The following is a 16458-nucleotide window of genomic DNA, read 5'->3' as shown; positions in this document are numbered from 1 at the left end:
GGAAGAGGAGGAAGAGGAGGAAGAGGAGTACCAGCTACTAGGAAGAAAACTAACTCTATCCCAACCGAAACCAGGACACTCGCTTAAATGATGAAATTTTACCTCAACTTCTGCTTGTTGCCTTGCTAGAGTGATGTTAAAAATATCCAAGGCCTTTTCAAATTCCTAGAAAGGAGGTGAGAAATTATTTTTTGACAATTTCATTTGGTTAGATTTCATGACTCAGTTTTATAGGAAATGACAGTAAACAACTCTTTCAGTGCAACCCAAGTTAATTTGCTCAAGCTGAAAACTTAAAATAAACCTGTTTATTTTAGGAAATAGGTTTTCCTATTTTCTTAGGAAAATAGGAAAAGAAAAAGCACATCAGTTTAAGTTTTTCTTCACTGCAGTTACTAATTTAAAAAATTATCTAATATGTTTGTTAATACTACTCACAGAGAAAGGTACTGATGAAGTTGCAAGTCTGGCCACCAAAAATTTTATTTTAACTTAGTACTGACTTAGGAACATGTAAACATTTAAGTTTAAGAAAACAGCAAGATGAATAATATTTAAGCTTTAATAGAAAAAGGCTAACCTCCAACAATTTTAAGATTTCTTCATTAGGTTTTTTTGATGTTATCTTTGTTTTATACATCTCTTTATAGTTCTTCACTTGCTTCCTATGGTGCCGAATATGTTCCCATGACCACATTTGGAGCTTGGGTTGAACATTTACTTCAAGGATGCCATAAATAACATATTTCCACCTAAAAGCAAAGACAAATGAAGTATAGTTTACATTTGTTTTGGTATATTGAAAAGACATCTAGAGCTATGCAGACTCCCACTAAATACAACTTCAAGTTGTGAAAGAGTGAAATCCCTTGCCTAATACCACACTTCTGATCAGTTGAGGAACCTAATGATTTTATTTTTTTTCCACACAAAGTTGACAGGTTGCTATTTCCTAAAATTAAAAAGTAACGTTGCACAAAATGTGCCCACAAATATACATATATATGTGCGTGCGTGTGAATAATCAAAACATATTTGTAAGGAATCTTCTTAAAAGAAATCAAATCTCTGCCATCTGTGTTGAAAAGGTTTGCCTATTTTTAGATAATAGCTATGTTCTTGTAATAGTACCTCACATATAATGGGGTCTCCTTCATTAAAACAGAGTTAGGATATTAAAATATATCAGCCTTAAGTTTCTGATAATGGTCTTTAAGACAGCAAATGCAGGCTTTCAAATATTGTGCCTTCACCTTTGGTTTAAGGTCCTCACCAATGTGCTTTTAATACTCCTAGCTTAAGAAAAACAAACAAAAACAAAAGAGAAGACTTTGTTTCAGAAGGAAATGAGTCCTAACCTTCTTAAGTTAGAAACAATCCCTTGGTAATTATTTCAAAGGAATAACTAACAAATTATTTTCAAAGTCTGAGGTGGCCTACCATGTCTTGGCATTGCCGTGCAATGGAACATCAGGTCTGTACTTCCTATATGGTAGATTTCGAGACATCATATCAATAGACTCAAGAAGCTCCATAACACTGAAGTACTAAAAAAAAAATTCAAACTGAGAGTTACTGTCTTTCTGAGAACAATGTGAATCAAGCTTCTCTTTAAAAAGAAAATAATTTACAAAGAAAAACAAGACTAAGAAGTCGATCAATTCTGTATGTTTATTATAAAATTTCAGACTGCTTTTCTTATTATTCTTGCAAACTAACTTTTTTACCACATTACATATAACGTCAGAAAAATAGTTTATACCTGTGGCTTATTGAATTCAACACTTATATCCTGTAAATTTACATCTAAATCCATTTTTGGTGATGAAAAGTCAACATCAGATCGAGGATTCATAAGGAGTTTGGCTCTAGCTGAAATTGGGCGGAATACTAAAAAACAGAAGTTGATATAAAAAGTGTAATTAAATTATTTAAGACTGCCATAAATGATATGTAACACTTATCAGCTCAAGTTATGCCTGGTTATTCATTTAAAAATGCTAGACTTCAAAACATGGAAGACTTCATCAACACAGCTCAAAATATAATACAGTCTATACTTAATTTCCAGTTTCATTCTGGTAACATTTGTGGAACATTTTCACAAAATTACCTGTACACAGTATTACATAGCAGATGTTTCAATTAATAGTTTATATTTGCAACAAACCTAATTTTTTTGGCTATGATATAAGCTATTTATAGTACAAGATAGTTTCAAACATCACACTTATTTCACTATAATAACTTTTATTCCAGAAGGATTTTTTTTTTCTAATGTTACTGTTGTTTTACATTGTTTGATAAATTATACTTAAAACAGTGGATAAAACCAAACATTCCACATTTCTAAATCCAAGCCCAAGTAAGCGTGGAAAAAATCAATATGGATCCCATGTAAAGCGAAGCACATCACATGAAAAATATTCAGAGCGGAAATGTTTTATCTGTTCCACAATTTGGCAGTATCAGGCATTCAATATAGCCTTCAAAAGCCGTGTTTAGTTCAATTTTTCTATCTGTTTCAGCAATTGATCCAGCAATAAGAATTTGTGTATTACTTGAATTTGTGTAAATTGTATTTTTATCACACAAAATTCCTTTGATTGCAACAGAAACAGTGATAGACCATCTACATACCAAATATTCTAAATTCACTGAAAGTGAATACAAGTGGAAACAGATATTTTTGCAAGATGAAACAATGTTTACACTAATTTACCTTTGTTTCATTTCAAACCCTGTATTTCTTGTGAAGCTTATTTTACTTTTATCTACACATTTTATGTGGTAACATTTCTATTAATTTTCTCCCTGTATTTAGCTTCCTAAATTTCATTTTTCATCCTTCCTATGTGTATTATGTTTGCATATAGATCAAATGACAGAAGCAGACTTTGTGCGTACTACCTTTCTATCAATGTCTCAATCTAAAGAGTTGCTCTAAAAGAGCAATACTCTAAAGAGTGTAAATCCTGAATCCTGCAATGTTGCATACAATTATTTTGAACTTCTATGTAAAGACTTAGACAACCGATGACATTTAAACATCTTCTTGTAAAAAGAGTCAAAGCTAGCAAATTAAAAAGGTGGATAAGAAATCAGAAAAAATTACTAAATAGTTCTCTGGCAGTCAAATAAAGAGACACAAAAGGCTTCCTCTTTCAGGCAAAGGCACCAAGAAAAACCCATAAAACTATGCCTTTTTTAACCCTGGGTATAGTGAACTGAGGACTTGCTTGCTAGAGAACAGCCACTTCAAAGGCCATTCTGCCTTGTAAACAGTTACTGAACAATCACACAGATGCACATGAGAAATAAAAACCATGTATTTTCCATACAATGAAAAGTAAACAATCACCATGTTTGAGTGGAGCCAATGCAACTTTCGGACTAAGGTAAGCAACACTCAAAGCATTACAACTTGCAATATGACAACACTAAAAAAAAAAAAAAAGTTGATGTTTCAGAGTTGTGTGATTACTGTTTCCACCTCTAATGAAAAAAGATACACTTCACATAAGGCAGGTGACCTCAAAAACATTAATCTATTACTCAAACCAATCTGAATCACAAAACTTACATGATGCTCATATTATTGCTAAACTTCTTAAAATAAGGAATTTACAATGGATGCAAACAATGAGGATTTATGTATGACATTCCATTAAATGATACATGACTCAAGACTCGTATTTTAATCAAAGCCTTTTTAAGGCTACAGATATGGTACAGTATTCACTGTAAGAGAGACAGTTATTCCTACAAAAGAACTAAACTGCACTCCTTACTAAGATTTTTGAATAACAGCCAAAGTAGCAACTGCTGAGAGGCATTAAAAATTAGAAATAAAGTATACATGCCTATTACAAATACAAATAAAATACCACTTACCAAAATCATAACCTTCTGGAATCACGTTGTGGCTGGCAACTCCCTGTTTTAAGTTAACCTACATACACAAGGTAGTTAAAAATAAGTTGCATTTTTATTTCATTATAAAGTTTTAAAATACAAAATGTTAGCATTTTAATACAGGTTTCAGATAATCCCTCTGATACACAATACGATTCAAAATATCCATCTATGTTTTAAACAGAATAATACTTCTATTTTTAGCTAATAAAATCACCGAACAGTAAGCTGACTGTATATTGTGTATGATTTTGTAACTGGCAAAGGACTTTTTTTTTTTTTTTTTTTTAACTTCCTCAGATGGGTGTTGTACTTCTATCACATAAATACCTTAACATTTACTATTTTTCCTAAAAAAGCTATTAGTAACAAGACACTTCTACAGGACATTGACATAAATGGAAGCAGAACTGAATGTGAAGCATGCTCTATGCTTCACAGTATGAACTAGAATACTAGATACATTCTCTCATGCTTTACTTACCAACGATTCATCACAACCACCGTGGTAGAACATCTCCGATTTCACATTCCAGTAAGCAAAAAGGTTATCCAGTCGTACAAGCTGAAAATATAACAGAACATATGTATTAATACCTACAAATTTTAGATTAATAATTTGGATTTCACAAAGTCTGGATGAATAAAAAAATTCAGAATGTTCCTTGCAGATTACGCATTCTTTTATTTTAGAGCCTATACAGTTAACGTGTTTTCTTGATCTCACTTTCTGTGGAAGGAACTCTAATTCAGCTTGTTTTATTAACAATTCTTTCTTTAGCATACAGTTTATACTGTACCTTGTAGAACAACTTGGCAGTTTCATCATGTAAACATGGATTCCAATTCTTATCTGAGGTCTGAAATTAGAATTAAATAAAGCTATTCCAGTATCTGTAATACACCAATATTTTATCATCACTGAAGCAAACCACGAAAAAAGAGAGGAACATCATCATAACTAAACCCCACTGAAAATAATGGGACACCATCTTCTGATTTAAGATGATTAAGCCATTATTTTAAGTGGAAACTTGATAAGGTTACTTCCCCCCAAAAAATACACACATGTACTTACAGTGACTGGCAGGGTGCACACAAGAACCAAAAGATTCTTTAAAATTCTGTTTTCAGTATTGCAAACTGTTTTCCTTTACACCAGTATTATTTTTAGGCAGGCTTTTTGGAAAGAGATAAACAAGGGACTAGAATTCTTTTATAATTCTGGAAGTAGCATTTCAGTTTGAGCCCAACAGAAACACTATATGCTATTATACTTTTTCAAGGCTAATATGCATTTCAAGAGTGAAGTGGTAAGAATACCAAAGCTTTTGTTCACTATGCAAAACTGTTTAGGGGAAGGGGCTGGCAAAAACCTTTCAATGAGCTAGGAACAAGTGTTCATAAGACAACTATTTCATTCAAGAAAGTAGTATTTACTTAGACATTTTCTTTAAGATTACCAGTTACACAGCAAAAGCTACTGAATCAGAGCAACTCAGCAGAAACAGCATATTGCTGCTACTAGGTAGTCTTCCAGGAAAAAAAAAAATTTATACAGTCTATGATGACCGCTATTAGCACTTTAAAGTGGAGCTTGCAGATCAAAGAACTGAGCTCCAGTTTGAAACAAGATGCCATCCTCTTTTTTTTCCTTTGTTTCCCTCCCCAGCATCAAGTAGTAATTTCCTTTCTTGGGGCTCATGGCAGTTTCAGTAAAATATTCATAGATTCTGCATAGCCCAAATCCAGCGAAGTCTGGTACTTGGCAACCATGAAGTGCAGCAGGCAGAAGAGTAAGAACTTCCTCCCAAAGGACTGTTTTAATGCTAGCACTTTATTTTTAATGGCACCACCGCCACAATATTTATGCTGGATTTGATAAACCAAGTAGTTACCACTGTGCATTGCTCATGATTATAGGTATACTTTCATTAGACAGTATGTTGCCAGACAGCACAATAATACACAAAAACGTAACTTAACCATCAGTATACATCAACATGCTTTTTAGATAAGAAATAAAATTACCTGCAAACTTAGATTCTGAAGTGAAATCCCAAATGACAAGGGGTTATTCCGATTTGTGATCTAATAGAGCAGGGGGAAAATACCAAAAAAGGATTATCTTATGCTCTAAATTTAGATTTGGCAGTAAATAGCCAACAATAAAAAAAAAATATATATAGCAAAGATCTGACAACTATATCTTCTTTGTACCCAACCACGTGCTTATAAATATCTTTATTTTTTGGTACAAGCCTTTTATCAGTTTTCTTTTCTTAAGACTATGAAATTTCTGAAACTTTACTAGAATTCTCTCAACGTAGAAAGCAACTAGGAGAAAAGAAATCAGACAGGTTCCTAATTTCATGTTACAGTGCACAACCCCTTATGCCAAGATATACAAAAGTACTTACATCATCTTCATAGCGAATATGGATGTTGGAAATTTTCACCTGAAGATTTTTGATGACCTGAGTGACTAGTTTTTCTACAAAAGTGTCTTGTTTCTCTTCTTTTACTTTATCTAAATTAGAAGAAAAGAATTTAATATTTTGTTTGCATTAAAGTATTTTTAAAACTACACTAGAGAAAACAGTAACATAATAAAGTTTGTATGATAGATATTTAAATTTTCTATTACATTGTACTGTAGTTGTATAAAAACATGTCCTTTCAGTATAATCTATATCCTCAGACTAGATGGTTTCAGCTTTACTACCTGCTGCATGAAGAATCAGGTTGTTCAAAAGTATGATTTGTACCCACTGATAGTCAAGGTGGCCAATACATATTTCTTGAAAGGAACAAAAGTTGAATTTAAGATGATAAGACTTAACATGTATCAAAGAACAAATTAAACAGAATCTTTAAAAAGGTGTAACCATAAAAATTCTTTGCTACTGGAAACAAAGTTAAATTGTTTCTTATGAAAGAAGACGAAAGAAAATGTCAGGCAACATATGACACAAGCAAGCAATATTTCAAAAACCTTATTTATATCAGATCACATCAGTGCTTGAACCTTTTTATTTTCAGGATGCCTGTTCTGCAATATTGATGGCAGTTACACCTAAAAATCTGTCACTAATAGGTTTTTAAGTATCAAGAGGAAAACAGGAATCTACAACACTAAGTGACAAATCCAGCATCTTTCTGGATTAAAATAAAGAAAGAAATAGTGTCACTTTCATTAGCTTTTCCCACTCTTACCTTGGTCAGCTATTTTCTGCTTTGCTTCCTCTATCCTTTGCAATTCCCTTTGTCTTGCTTCCAAGAGCTGCCTGGCTTCTTTTTCAGCATCATATTTTATGCCTAAATACACAACATAAAAAGGTATGATACAAAAAACCATACACGTTTTTGGATGATGCTGTTTCAAAAGCAGTAATTTTCACATTTTGTTAATATAACAGCAAAAAATTAGGTGACTAAATATAACCTACTGAAAGACACCCCATTCCTATTATCTAATTTTATTTGCTAGGAGCATCTACTGGGAATAAAGCTCATGAAAACAATATCAACCCATTCCAGATACTTCTGAAATCCCACCAATCTATATTAACTTTTTTCTCTACATTAACTTACTGGCTGTGGGCACAATAAGCAAATAAACTCCATCAAGAACTGCCTCAACGGGTTGAGTATAAAGGTTTTGCCATGGAATCTGTAGGTTAAGTTGACCTACAAACACAAAAGAAAATGTTGAGGTATACAGTTAAATAGTTGACCGGAAAAAAAAAAGATTAGAAAGATAATCAACATTAACCACAAAATCTCTGAACAATTATTATATTGGACAGAAAAAACAGTGTATCTGAGGCACATGTCCTTTGGATTGTTTGTTTAACACAACACACAAATTAAAATGAGGCAAGTTTTTCCATGAGCAGAACTATTAAGTCTACAGGCCCTCTCCTTACTCCCTTGAGTATTATATTCCTTCTTCCTAACAGCAACCTCTCCCTCCTTGCAAATCCACTCCAGCACCCTCATAAACAAGAAAAGCATGGGCAGCTCACATATGATCAGTCAGCTAAATACTCCCAAAACCAGAATTTTTAAAATACAGATTTTTCTTTCTTTTTCTGTGGAAGAGAGTCTTGAAGTAGTATGTTTTGTGAACATGGGGACCCTGAGGTTACAGCATCTCTCATTCTTCACACAGTGCCAATTTTAATAAACTATGAAATCAGTCAGAGGTAAATCTACTTCCAGGGTAGATTTAAGAGAAACATAATGGCTTTAGACTCAGTTTGCTTTAAGAAACCACTAACTTTTACAAGACAATCAACTTGCAATGAGAAAACTTTTCATATTGGCAAAAACAGGGAAGGAGGATAGAAAGGGAAGTGGAAGGCAAAATCAGTTGTGGAGACTTGCTAAGACAAGGGATGAGATCCAGTCCTGCTCAGTTGCTCATCTTTGCTGTGTTGGGTTCTTTTCTCATTAATATTGAAGTGATTAGACAAGACTCCAGTATATTTTAACTTTACCATCTCAGCTCAAGAAAAGGAGCTTCTTCAAACAGTTTTTTTCAGAAGAGACAAACTTCAGAGTGTACAAAGCATGCAAATCAAGGAAACTAAGAAATTTACTTGCTTAGAATGCCTAGAGCCACTTGCAAGGAAAAGTAGTATGTTTAGTAACTCCTGCATGGGTGTATGATAAAATGTAACTTACCAATATGTCCTGCTTTAACTTTAAATGGCACATCCAGCTGACTCTGAAAGCAAGTGTTTTAGAACATTTAAGCTCATTTCAGCAACTTGTGCAATGCTCCCATACAGGAAAAAAAGATTATAACCTTAACAACAAATTTACCTTTCAACCACTGAAAATAACCCATTCAATACAATGGAACAAGCAAGCGTTTGGTTACTGACTTAGACTGTTAAGCCATGCTAGGCTAAATACATTCCCAAGAGCAAGTTTCTAGCTTCATGAGCTGTAGAAAAAAAAAGGTCTTTCAGTATTGCTTTTGACCTAAACACATTGCATTAGCAATTGCTGAGAGTTTTATTTTTGGGGGGAGGGGGCAAAAAAAAAAAAAGTGCTAAATGAAGCCAGCATACACCTTCACCTTTAAATTTAATCTCAAATTAATTAGACAATCCACACAAGTGTAGAGAAAACAAAACAGTAAGTTTTCACTTAAAAGACAGTGTATCCTAAAATAAGAACCGAAAAAAGCTCCTACAACCCAGTAAGTTGTTCAAGAATCATTTTTGCAACAGTTTATTTTTGTTTTCACTAACTTACCAGTGCATTTTCTTTTATTTCAAGATTCTTCAGTGCTACAGCTCCTAAAAGCAAAGAAGCCAATAAGTAAAACTACAATAAGCACAGTATTAGTGGTGCACGATAAAGATCCCAAAGTCTGAGTCAGTGGCCCCTGATCTGTGGTTCTTCAACTCCTTGCTGTGGAAGATATCCACAACCTACATCTCAAATATCCATGAAAGATGATTAAGAACACACTGTTCATTCATGCTACAAAATAACCTGATATTTTCTCATGGAGCTTGCATGTCCATGGAAAAGAACCTAAGATTCCTCTGCCACATTTTGTAAGGACCCATTTTGAAATTAAGTTTGCTTCTTCTTCCTCGACCATCTGCTTCCTATGCTTGTGGAAATCTAGCAACATTAAATTTAGAGTGAATTTTCAGCCCTCAAAAGATCTTACATTTGCAAGTTATATTTATAGCTTATAAAAGTTCACAGGAAGCATTTCAGTAAATCTAATTTTTAAATGTCTTAAGACAACAATAAATTCAGTACCCTGTAAACACAGAAAATTTGAATTGCAAGATCTGTTTTTACAACATCCTTGACATCAGACACTTGCCATAACAAAGGAACTTTGGAAGGGACCAGGAAACTCATAACCTAAAAACATGCACATAGTCCAAAGCAAAGTCTTCCGCAAATTCTATAAGAAGGATGGAACACCTGCAATGGTTACCTTCAAATTAGTTGAATAGTGTTAACACATGCACATGGAACAGACACCTGATACAGCTGAGCAGGGACATAAATGAGATTCAGCAAACAGAAGCAGATTACAGGCCTGGAAAGGAATACAACTTGAGATTGCAAATGAAGATTTGATTGACCCAATAATGCTTTCCTTTGGGGACACAAGTTAGAAATGGTCAAACATATGGGGAGACAAGAGCTCCAACTGCAAGAAATATTCTTGCAGTTATATAGTGTTGATGGCATTAGACAACTGTTCAAAGTACCACCAATTTTGGGAAACTGGACCCTAATCTCAAAAATGCATTCATTAGAACAGTTGGCTCAAGTTGTTGAACTGCTGTGGAAGAACTGATCCGGTAAACTAATCCATCCATCTTACAGTACTCACAAAATACTATAAAGTTTTTAATGACTTAATTTATTCATTGCAACAATCTATTATCACTTTCCAGTAGAATTCTATATATCTGACATATGCCACCTGTCCAGACAAATCCTACATGCAAAAGGATGTTTTCTGAGAGCTGGTGGTTCTCCTTGTAAGCCTTACAATACCAAAGAAAGCATTCCCAGCAGCAGTCTATAACTACTCTAGTAATTATAACTACTCTACATAGTCTTTGTAGATAATAATAAGGTGACAGTTTTTATATACTATTGGGTTCAATTCTACTCTAAATTTATTCCCTGATAAAGTTGACCCTGCACAGACCATTTTAACACTCATATAATGAAACTTTCCCTAATGAGAGACACACCCAAAAAAAAAAAAAAAAGCATTTACTTCTCCAAGAAGACATCACTAATTGTAATTGTATTCATGGCAAGTAATTCTAACGGTGTCCAGAGCAAAGGTTCAGGTTTGTAACCAAGCTACCATGCATGACATGCAATTTTTGCACATCAGTTGAGCCATGGTAAAAATGTTCACAGGCAAACTCTAAGACTACTTGACACATGGAGCAGTTCAACTGGGTTTAGTTCCTTCACTTTTGCTGTCAGCTAAGTAAACATCACCTCTCATTTATCAAGGGTTTGGCACATGCCACATTTCAGCTGAGGCACAGTAACTAAGCTGCAATAATTTGAACAGCCCTAATGCTTCTAAAAACAAGGTACTGCAAAGTGAGCAAGGATTATTATCTCAAGCACTTACAAACAATATTTTGTGATGGAAAACTATAGCTCATTTTACCAGAGCACATCGTATTGGCAGAGAATGAAGATGGTATTGATACTTTTTCAAACAAGAAGGCTTTGACAATTCTACATGAAATGTTGGGACTAGGAAGTGGGGTGAGTAATTCTTCACCATTTTTCCTATACCTATGATTTTACAATTAATAAGTTTAAAGGTTTCAGTTAAAATCATTAGAAGAGACAGAAATTAGTAAAACTTCTATCATCTCAATTTTAGTATAAAATTACTGAAACACATTCACTAAAATATCAGAGTTTACTTACAAAAATGTTGATTGAAGGTCTGACCACAGTGAATGGACTATCAAAGCACAAAAAAGGCTACTACTGAAGCACTATGTTCTGTATATTTTTGCAACCTTTCTTTTTCCTACACTTGAGAGAGAGTCAAGAAAGAGATTGACTAAACATTCCTGCAAGTAAACATGAACTATTTCCAAAGTTACCACAACTCAGCTGGCAACCAATTCTAACACTCACAATTCAAAATGCAGTAACTGACCATGTCAGTATTCTCTTTCATTGCCAAAATTTAGTTTCTATCACACTCGGCTGTTTCACTTGAAACAAAACATAGCTCCAAGTGCAATTGCACTGAATTCTGACTGTTCTGCTGGGGGGGGGGCAGAGGGGGCAGGGAGGGAAGCCCTCGCAAACAGAAGCAGGAAAATCAGGGAACAAAAGGCCTGTTACAGGACATAACACAGCTACTGAATTTTACTGTCTTGGAGCACTGCCAATGGATTTTAATGGCAAGAATTTCAAAATACATCAAGATTTGATTGTTTGGTTTTGTTGGGGTTTTTGGGGGGGGGGGGTCCCCCTTGTTGGGGGCAACTGGATGTTTCTTTGTTTTGACGACAGAAATACATCCAGATAAAACCCCATTTGATGGTTTAAAAATTGCCCAACTAAGCAACCTTGAAAACTGTATATACGAGTAGTTGAAGTTATATAAATATCTAGGGTTAAACATGCAGGCTAACAGCCAAAACAATAATAAAAGCCAGAATGTTTATAAATATCTATAGCACAGTCTAGGATTTATTTAGGCTATATTATAAAGCAAATTCTTAGCTTTACTGATCTCTGGACATTGTAAATAATTCAACAAAACCAAACATTTGTCAAAATTCTGGAATAAATAGGTTTATAGGTTTAATTTTAGAAGTTCAAAATAACTTCATGAATTTGAGTGCATGAACCAAGATCTACTACCAAGGACTTAGATCGCAAAAAGAGATCTAGAACATAAGATAACACTCAGTAAACCATTTCACCAAAGAGGTCTAACGGAAATTTTGTTATGGATGTCAACAGAAGTTAAAGAGGGAGAAGAAAATTAATCCACATAAAAATCCTGCAGATTTAACCTATGTATTAATCACATCTCTGCTGTCTTGTAAATAAGAACAGGGGGGAAGAGGGGGGGCAGCAAAGGCAAATGAGAGAAAGAGAGATGAAAGATGATAGGCATCAGAAACTGAAAATACCTCAGCTGGTATCTGACCAGTACCAACACTCCTGCTCACATATTTTAACAGAATTTCTGCTTTTTAGCAACAGCATTGTCAGCTTGTGAACCCCTTTGATCACTTTATACAAACTGCTGCCTTTGCCAGTCATTTCCCACTTGTGTTTGTGCTGTTAATTATTCCTGTTTAAGCATACTTTCTGGAGCCAAGCTGTAAGTCTTTGAGGATCAGACTGTCTGCCAAATACCTCCTCTATCGACATCTATTGTAAAACAGATCATGAAAGGCGGCAGAAACTACCAGATATTCTTCATCCCTCAGTCAATTCAAGTTACTAATATGTAAGGTGGGGATTGCACCTGCTATACCCTTGCCCCTACTAAACCTAGACAAGGCAAGGTATGCAAAAGTAGTCATCTTTTATTATAATAATAGGTGTAGCTGGAAAAAATCATCCTAATAATGTAGCTGCCCCAATAAGAGACACCAGCTACTCAAATAACAAGTTGTATTAAGTAAGATATGCTTGAGACATTACCTAATAAGTAGGTGTGTCAAGTCAACAGAGAATTAAGTCTTTTAAAGGGCAGTAGAGAAGGTCTGACCAAGACACTGAGTGAAAAGTTATTTAGACCCAGTCAAAAGAAAATAGTGGCAACATGGACTTTGGTGAAACAACTGTTTGGACTCTCACAGCATTTGGAAACCTCAATGACACTTCACTTCTTCTCAAAGATAACTGTCAACATCTCACATTGCTTCAATCATTTCTTCAGGTATTGAAGTATAACTTTATTAGACCTAGAGCATTCAAGAATATCTAACCTGTTTATTTAAGCCAAGTACTTACACTTGTTAACGCAGCTCATTGAAACTATCCTTTTAAGTGGAGACCAGAACAAGAAGAGGCTTAAAACGCTGTCCTTCCCAGCATCAGCCATCCAATAGCTCTCCTTGATGGCTGCCTAACACAGTAGTTTTTTATTCTGCTTCATACTAATGGAGTTCTTAAGGAACATGATTTTCTTCCCTGCTACATTCTTTTCGGAGCCTTGGCCTTCCCAATATTGGCCTTACATGTTCAAATTACCTTTTTTACTTGTATAGGTTATCCTACAGTCTCCTTTCTGCATTGCCTTTTATATTTCAGGTCATTCAGTTCTTGCAACTCTCAGCCATGAGTCTGTTTCCAGACATCACATCCTTCTTCAGTATTGAGAGTCTGCATTTTTACCCTTCAATCTCAGGGGTTTTTTAATGAGAAAAACAAAAACATTGTAAAACATTTCGGTAGTTATTACTGTGTTCATGTATGGTGTTTGGAGCAGTGTCACCACACAACTTTACCACACAGATTGAATCTGGATAGCTTTAATATGGCATGCTGAATTCTCTCATTATGCAAAACCGAAATGAATGTTAAGCACGTTCGTTAAAAAGTCACTAATAAAGCTCCCAAATTTACAGAACCTGAAACTATATAAAGTTAGTTTTTATACATATATCCAGAGACTACCAACAGGTTACCAGTCAATCCTAGCTATTTTATATTGTGATATATTTTAGCTATAAAATATCACAAGGACATAACTTGTTCCCTACAGTATCTAAGAAAATTCCCTTGGGTATTAATCCTTCAGAGGTGAAAAAATATATGCCTTTTAAAATTTAAGGTACAGATATGTAGCACCTGTGCAGTGCTATAAGCATCCAAAAAGCACTGGCCATTTGTTACAGACAGAAAAACTTTCCTTTTAATCGCTACTAGAATATTGAATGGATTTAGGACAATTTAATTTCAAGACTACATGATTTATGTAAAATTTAGCAAGTTCATCATGACACATAAAGACAAACGCTGTATGGAAACACACAGCTGTAATGGAAATGCTTTCAGAGCATGCAGACAAGCATGGAGAAAGTATTAAGTTTACATAAAATATGAAGACCAAAAAATAGTACTATTTTTCTAAAAAAAGAATTTAGTTTCACAATTTCAGTAATTGGGAAGCCAATAAAATTATCAGTAGACTTTAGATATACTGTGATCTACTAATCCCTAGATCTAGGGATCTACTAATCAATGATGGCCTCTGTATAAAGACAGTAGTCTACTGTTATTACTACTAATAGATACTGCCTTTTAGACAGAGGAATGCAATTTCTAAGTCCTCCAAGATCTTTGGAATGAAAGCAATATTGCCGATGCACATGCCATTAAACATAGTTTAAGTTGCAAATACAAGTGAAAGCGTCATGCAGTAGAACAGGAAAAAAAAAACCTCTACAGGTGATGCTTCAACAATGCTACACAGTAGTTCTGGGCATCTCAGAGCAAGACATAGCTTCATGTATCATTTTTCATGCTAAGCCAGTAAACAGACTATGTAGAGAAAAACTAATTTTATTCTAGTACAAAGGCACTCTGCTGAGGAAAAAGGAATTTAATTTAAAGAAAAAATATATTAAAGCGTCTAAAATACTAAAACTACTTGAAGAGGAAATAATAGAAAAATCCCCAAATCAAGTTCCACATACATTAAAAAAAAAAACCCAGCTGAATATCAAAACTCCAAAGTAAAAATCAGTGAGATCTATTTAGGTTTTTTTTTAAAAGTGAGAGAGCTAATGTGCATCTAATCTGGTAAGAGTTGCCTCACAGAAGCATAAGCTGCCAAGAGTAACCACCAGCAATCTACAGAGCTGGAAAAATAAGCTTTTACCTTTTTGTAATGTATAAGCATTGCCCAAAGCATTTACAGAATGTTCCGTATTTCACATTAAATATTTTGCTTGCCTTCCCTGAACAGAAAGAAGAAACTAGAACTGAAGAACTTGTGAAGTACACAAATCAAAGAATTAGTTTGACACACTTTTGCTGAAAGATGCAGTAACTCAATTCTTTCAAATAAGACACGCATAATCTGTAATAAATATGCTATATTGGGCCTTACAGCTACAGATCAAGGACTACTACTTTCTCTCCAGCAGTCACATGTGCTGTTGCAGTGTTAAGACCCCATATAGAGGCTGAACTTCGCAAATAACCTACAAATGCCTTGATTAATTGAAGGACAATTACTGCAGAGATGAAACCAAGTAAGGACGCCATTTCGGAAAACACAAAACAAAAACGTCCAAAATGCAACAAAAACTCCAGGAGAAGCTTCCAAAATCTGATTCATGTATGTGAGTACCTAAGAATGGAACTGTAGGTAGGGAATACCTCAAGGATGCTTCACACCTGCAGACCTATGAACGCGCATGTAAAAAAAACCTGCACCTCTGTGTTTGCTTTTGCTGATGCTGCAGACACCTGGAATGCGCTTTCAAAACCCAGCCAGGAGTGGTCACTGCACGCGCATCTGTTAGTTGTATGTCTCTTGCTCTTCTCACGCTACCTTACTTTGCCCAGACATACTGCAAAGAGACGCCTTTGTTGCCGTTTTGTTGTACGTGCGTTACTGAAGGGACCTCAACAGAGCACATTCAAACAGAAGTCCCTTCAGAACCGGCACGCTGTTTTATTTCTACAGATTATGGCCCACCTCGCCTAGCACAGTTGGTCACAGCCTCTGCAGACACCTAAGACAGTCTCTCTTCCTGATTCTTGAACGCTAAAAATGACAAATATTCTAGACCCACAGACGACAGCACCAAAAAGAAATGGCACGTCACCGCCGTTTGCGGAGAGGCTACTCCCTTCCACCAGCCCACCACTGAGACTAAAACGCTATCAAAACCCCAGGCGTTTATTTTCAGTTTCTTATTTCCGGGCAGGGAAGAAGTCAGTCAGTCAGCTCAGCTTCGCGTTCACCCAAAGCCGGGTCAGGCTCCCGGCCCCGCGCGGCGGCGGCTCCAGCTGCCCCCCCACCCC

General features: G+C 35.1%; 1 protein-coding gene across 1 annotated transcript in view; it reads right to left on the bottom strand.

Moving 5' to 3' along the window:
- The window catches only part of VPS13A (vacuolar protein sorting 13 homolog A (S. cerevisiae)), a 106335-nt gene extending 95629 nt beyond the window's left edge, over window positions 1-10706 (bottom strand). The window contains 14 exon segments of the mRNA XM_009328187.1: window positions 103-165; window positions 581-752; window positions 1441-1547; window positions 1763-1890; window positions 3895-3952; window positions 4400-4480; window positions 4716-4775; window positions 5947-6006; window positions 6336-6445; window positions 7132-7233; window positions 7510-7605; window positions 8605-8647; window positions 9184-9227; window positions 10691-10706. Of these exon segments, the coding sequence (XP_009326462.1) occupies window positions 103-165; window positions 581-752; window positions 1441-1547; window positions 1763-1890; window positions 3895-3952; window positions 4400-4480; window positions 4716-4775; window positions 5947-6006; window positions 6336-6445; window positions 7132-7233; window positions 7510-7605; window positions 8605-8647; window positions 9184-9227; window positions 10691-10706 (1140 nt within the window).
- Between the last annotated feature and the right edge of the window lie 5752 nt (window positions 10707-16458).

Source organism: Pygoscelis adeliae, unplaced genomic scaffold (assembly GCF_000699105.1).
Source record: "Pygoscelis adeliae isolate BGI_AS28 unplaced genomic scaffold, ASM69910v1 Scaffold45, whole genome shotgun sequence".
Lineage (NCBI taxonomy): Eukaryota > Metazoa > Chordata > Aves > Sphenisciformes > Spheniscidae > Pygoscelis > Pygoscelis adeliae.
The sequence above is the reverse complement of the archived record's forward strand: the minus strand, read 5'-3'. Positions and strand labels throughout refer to the sequence as shown.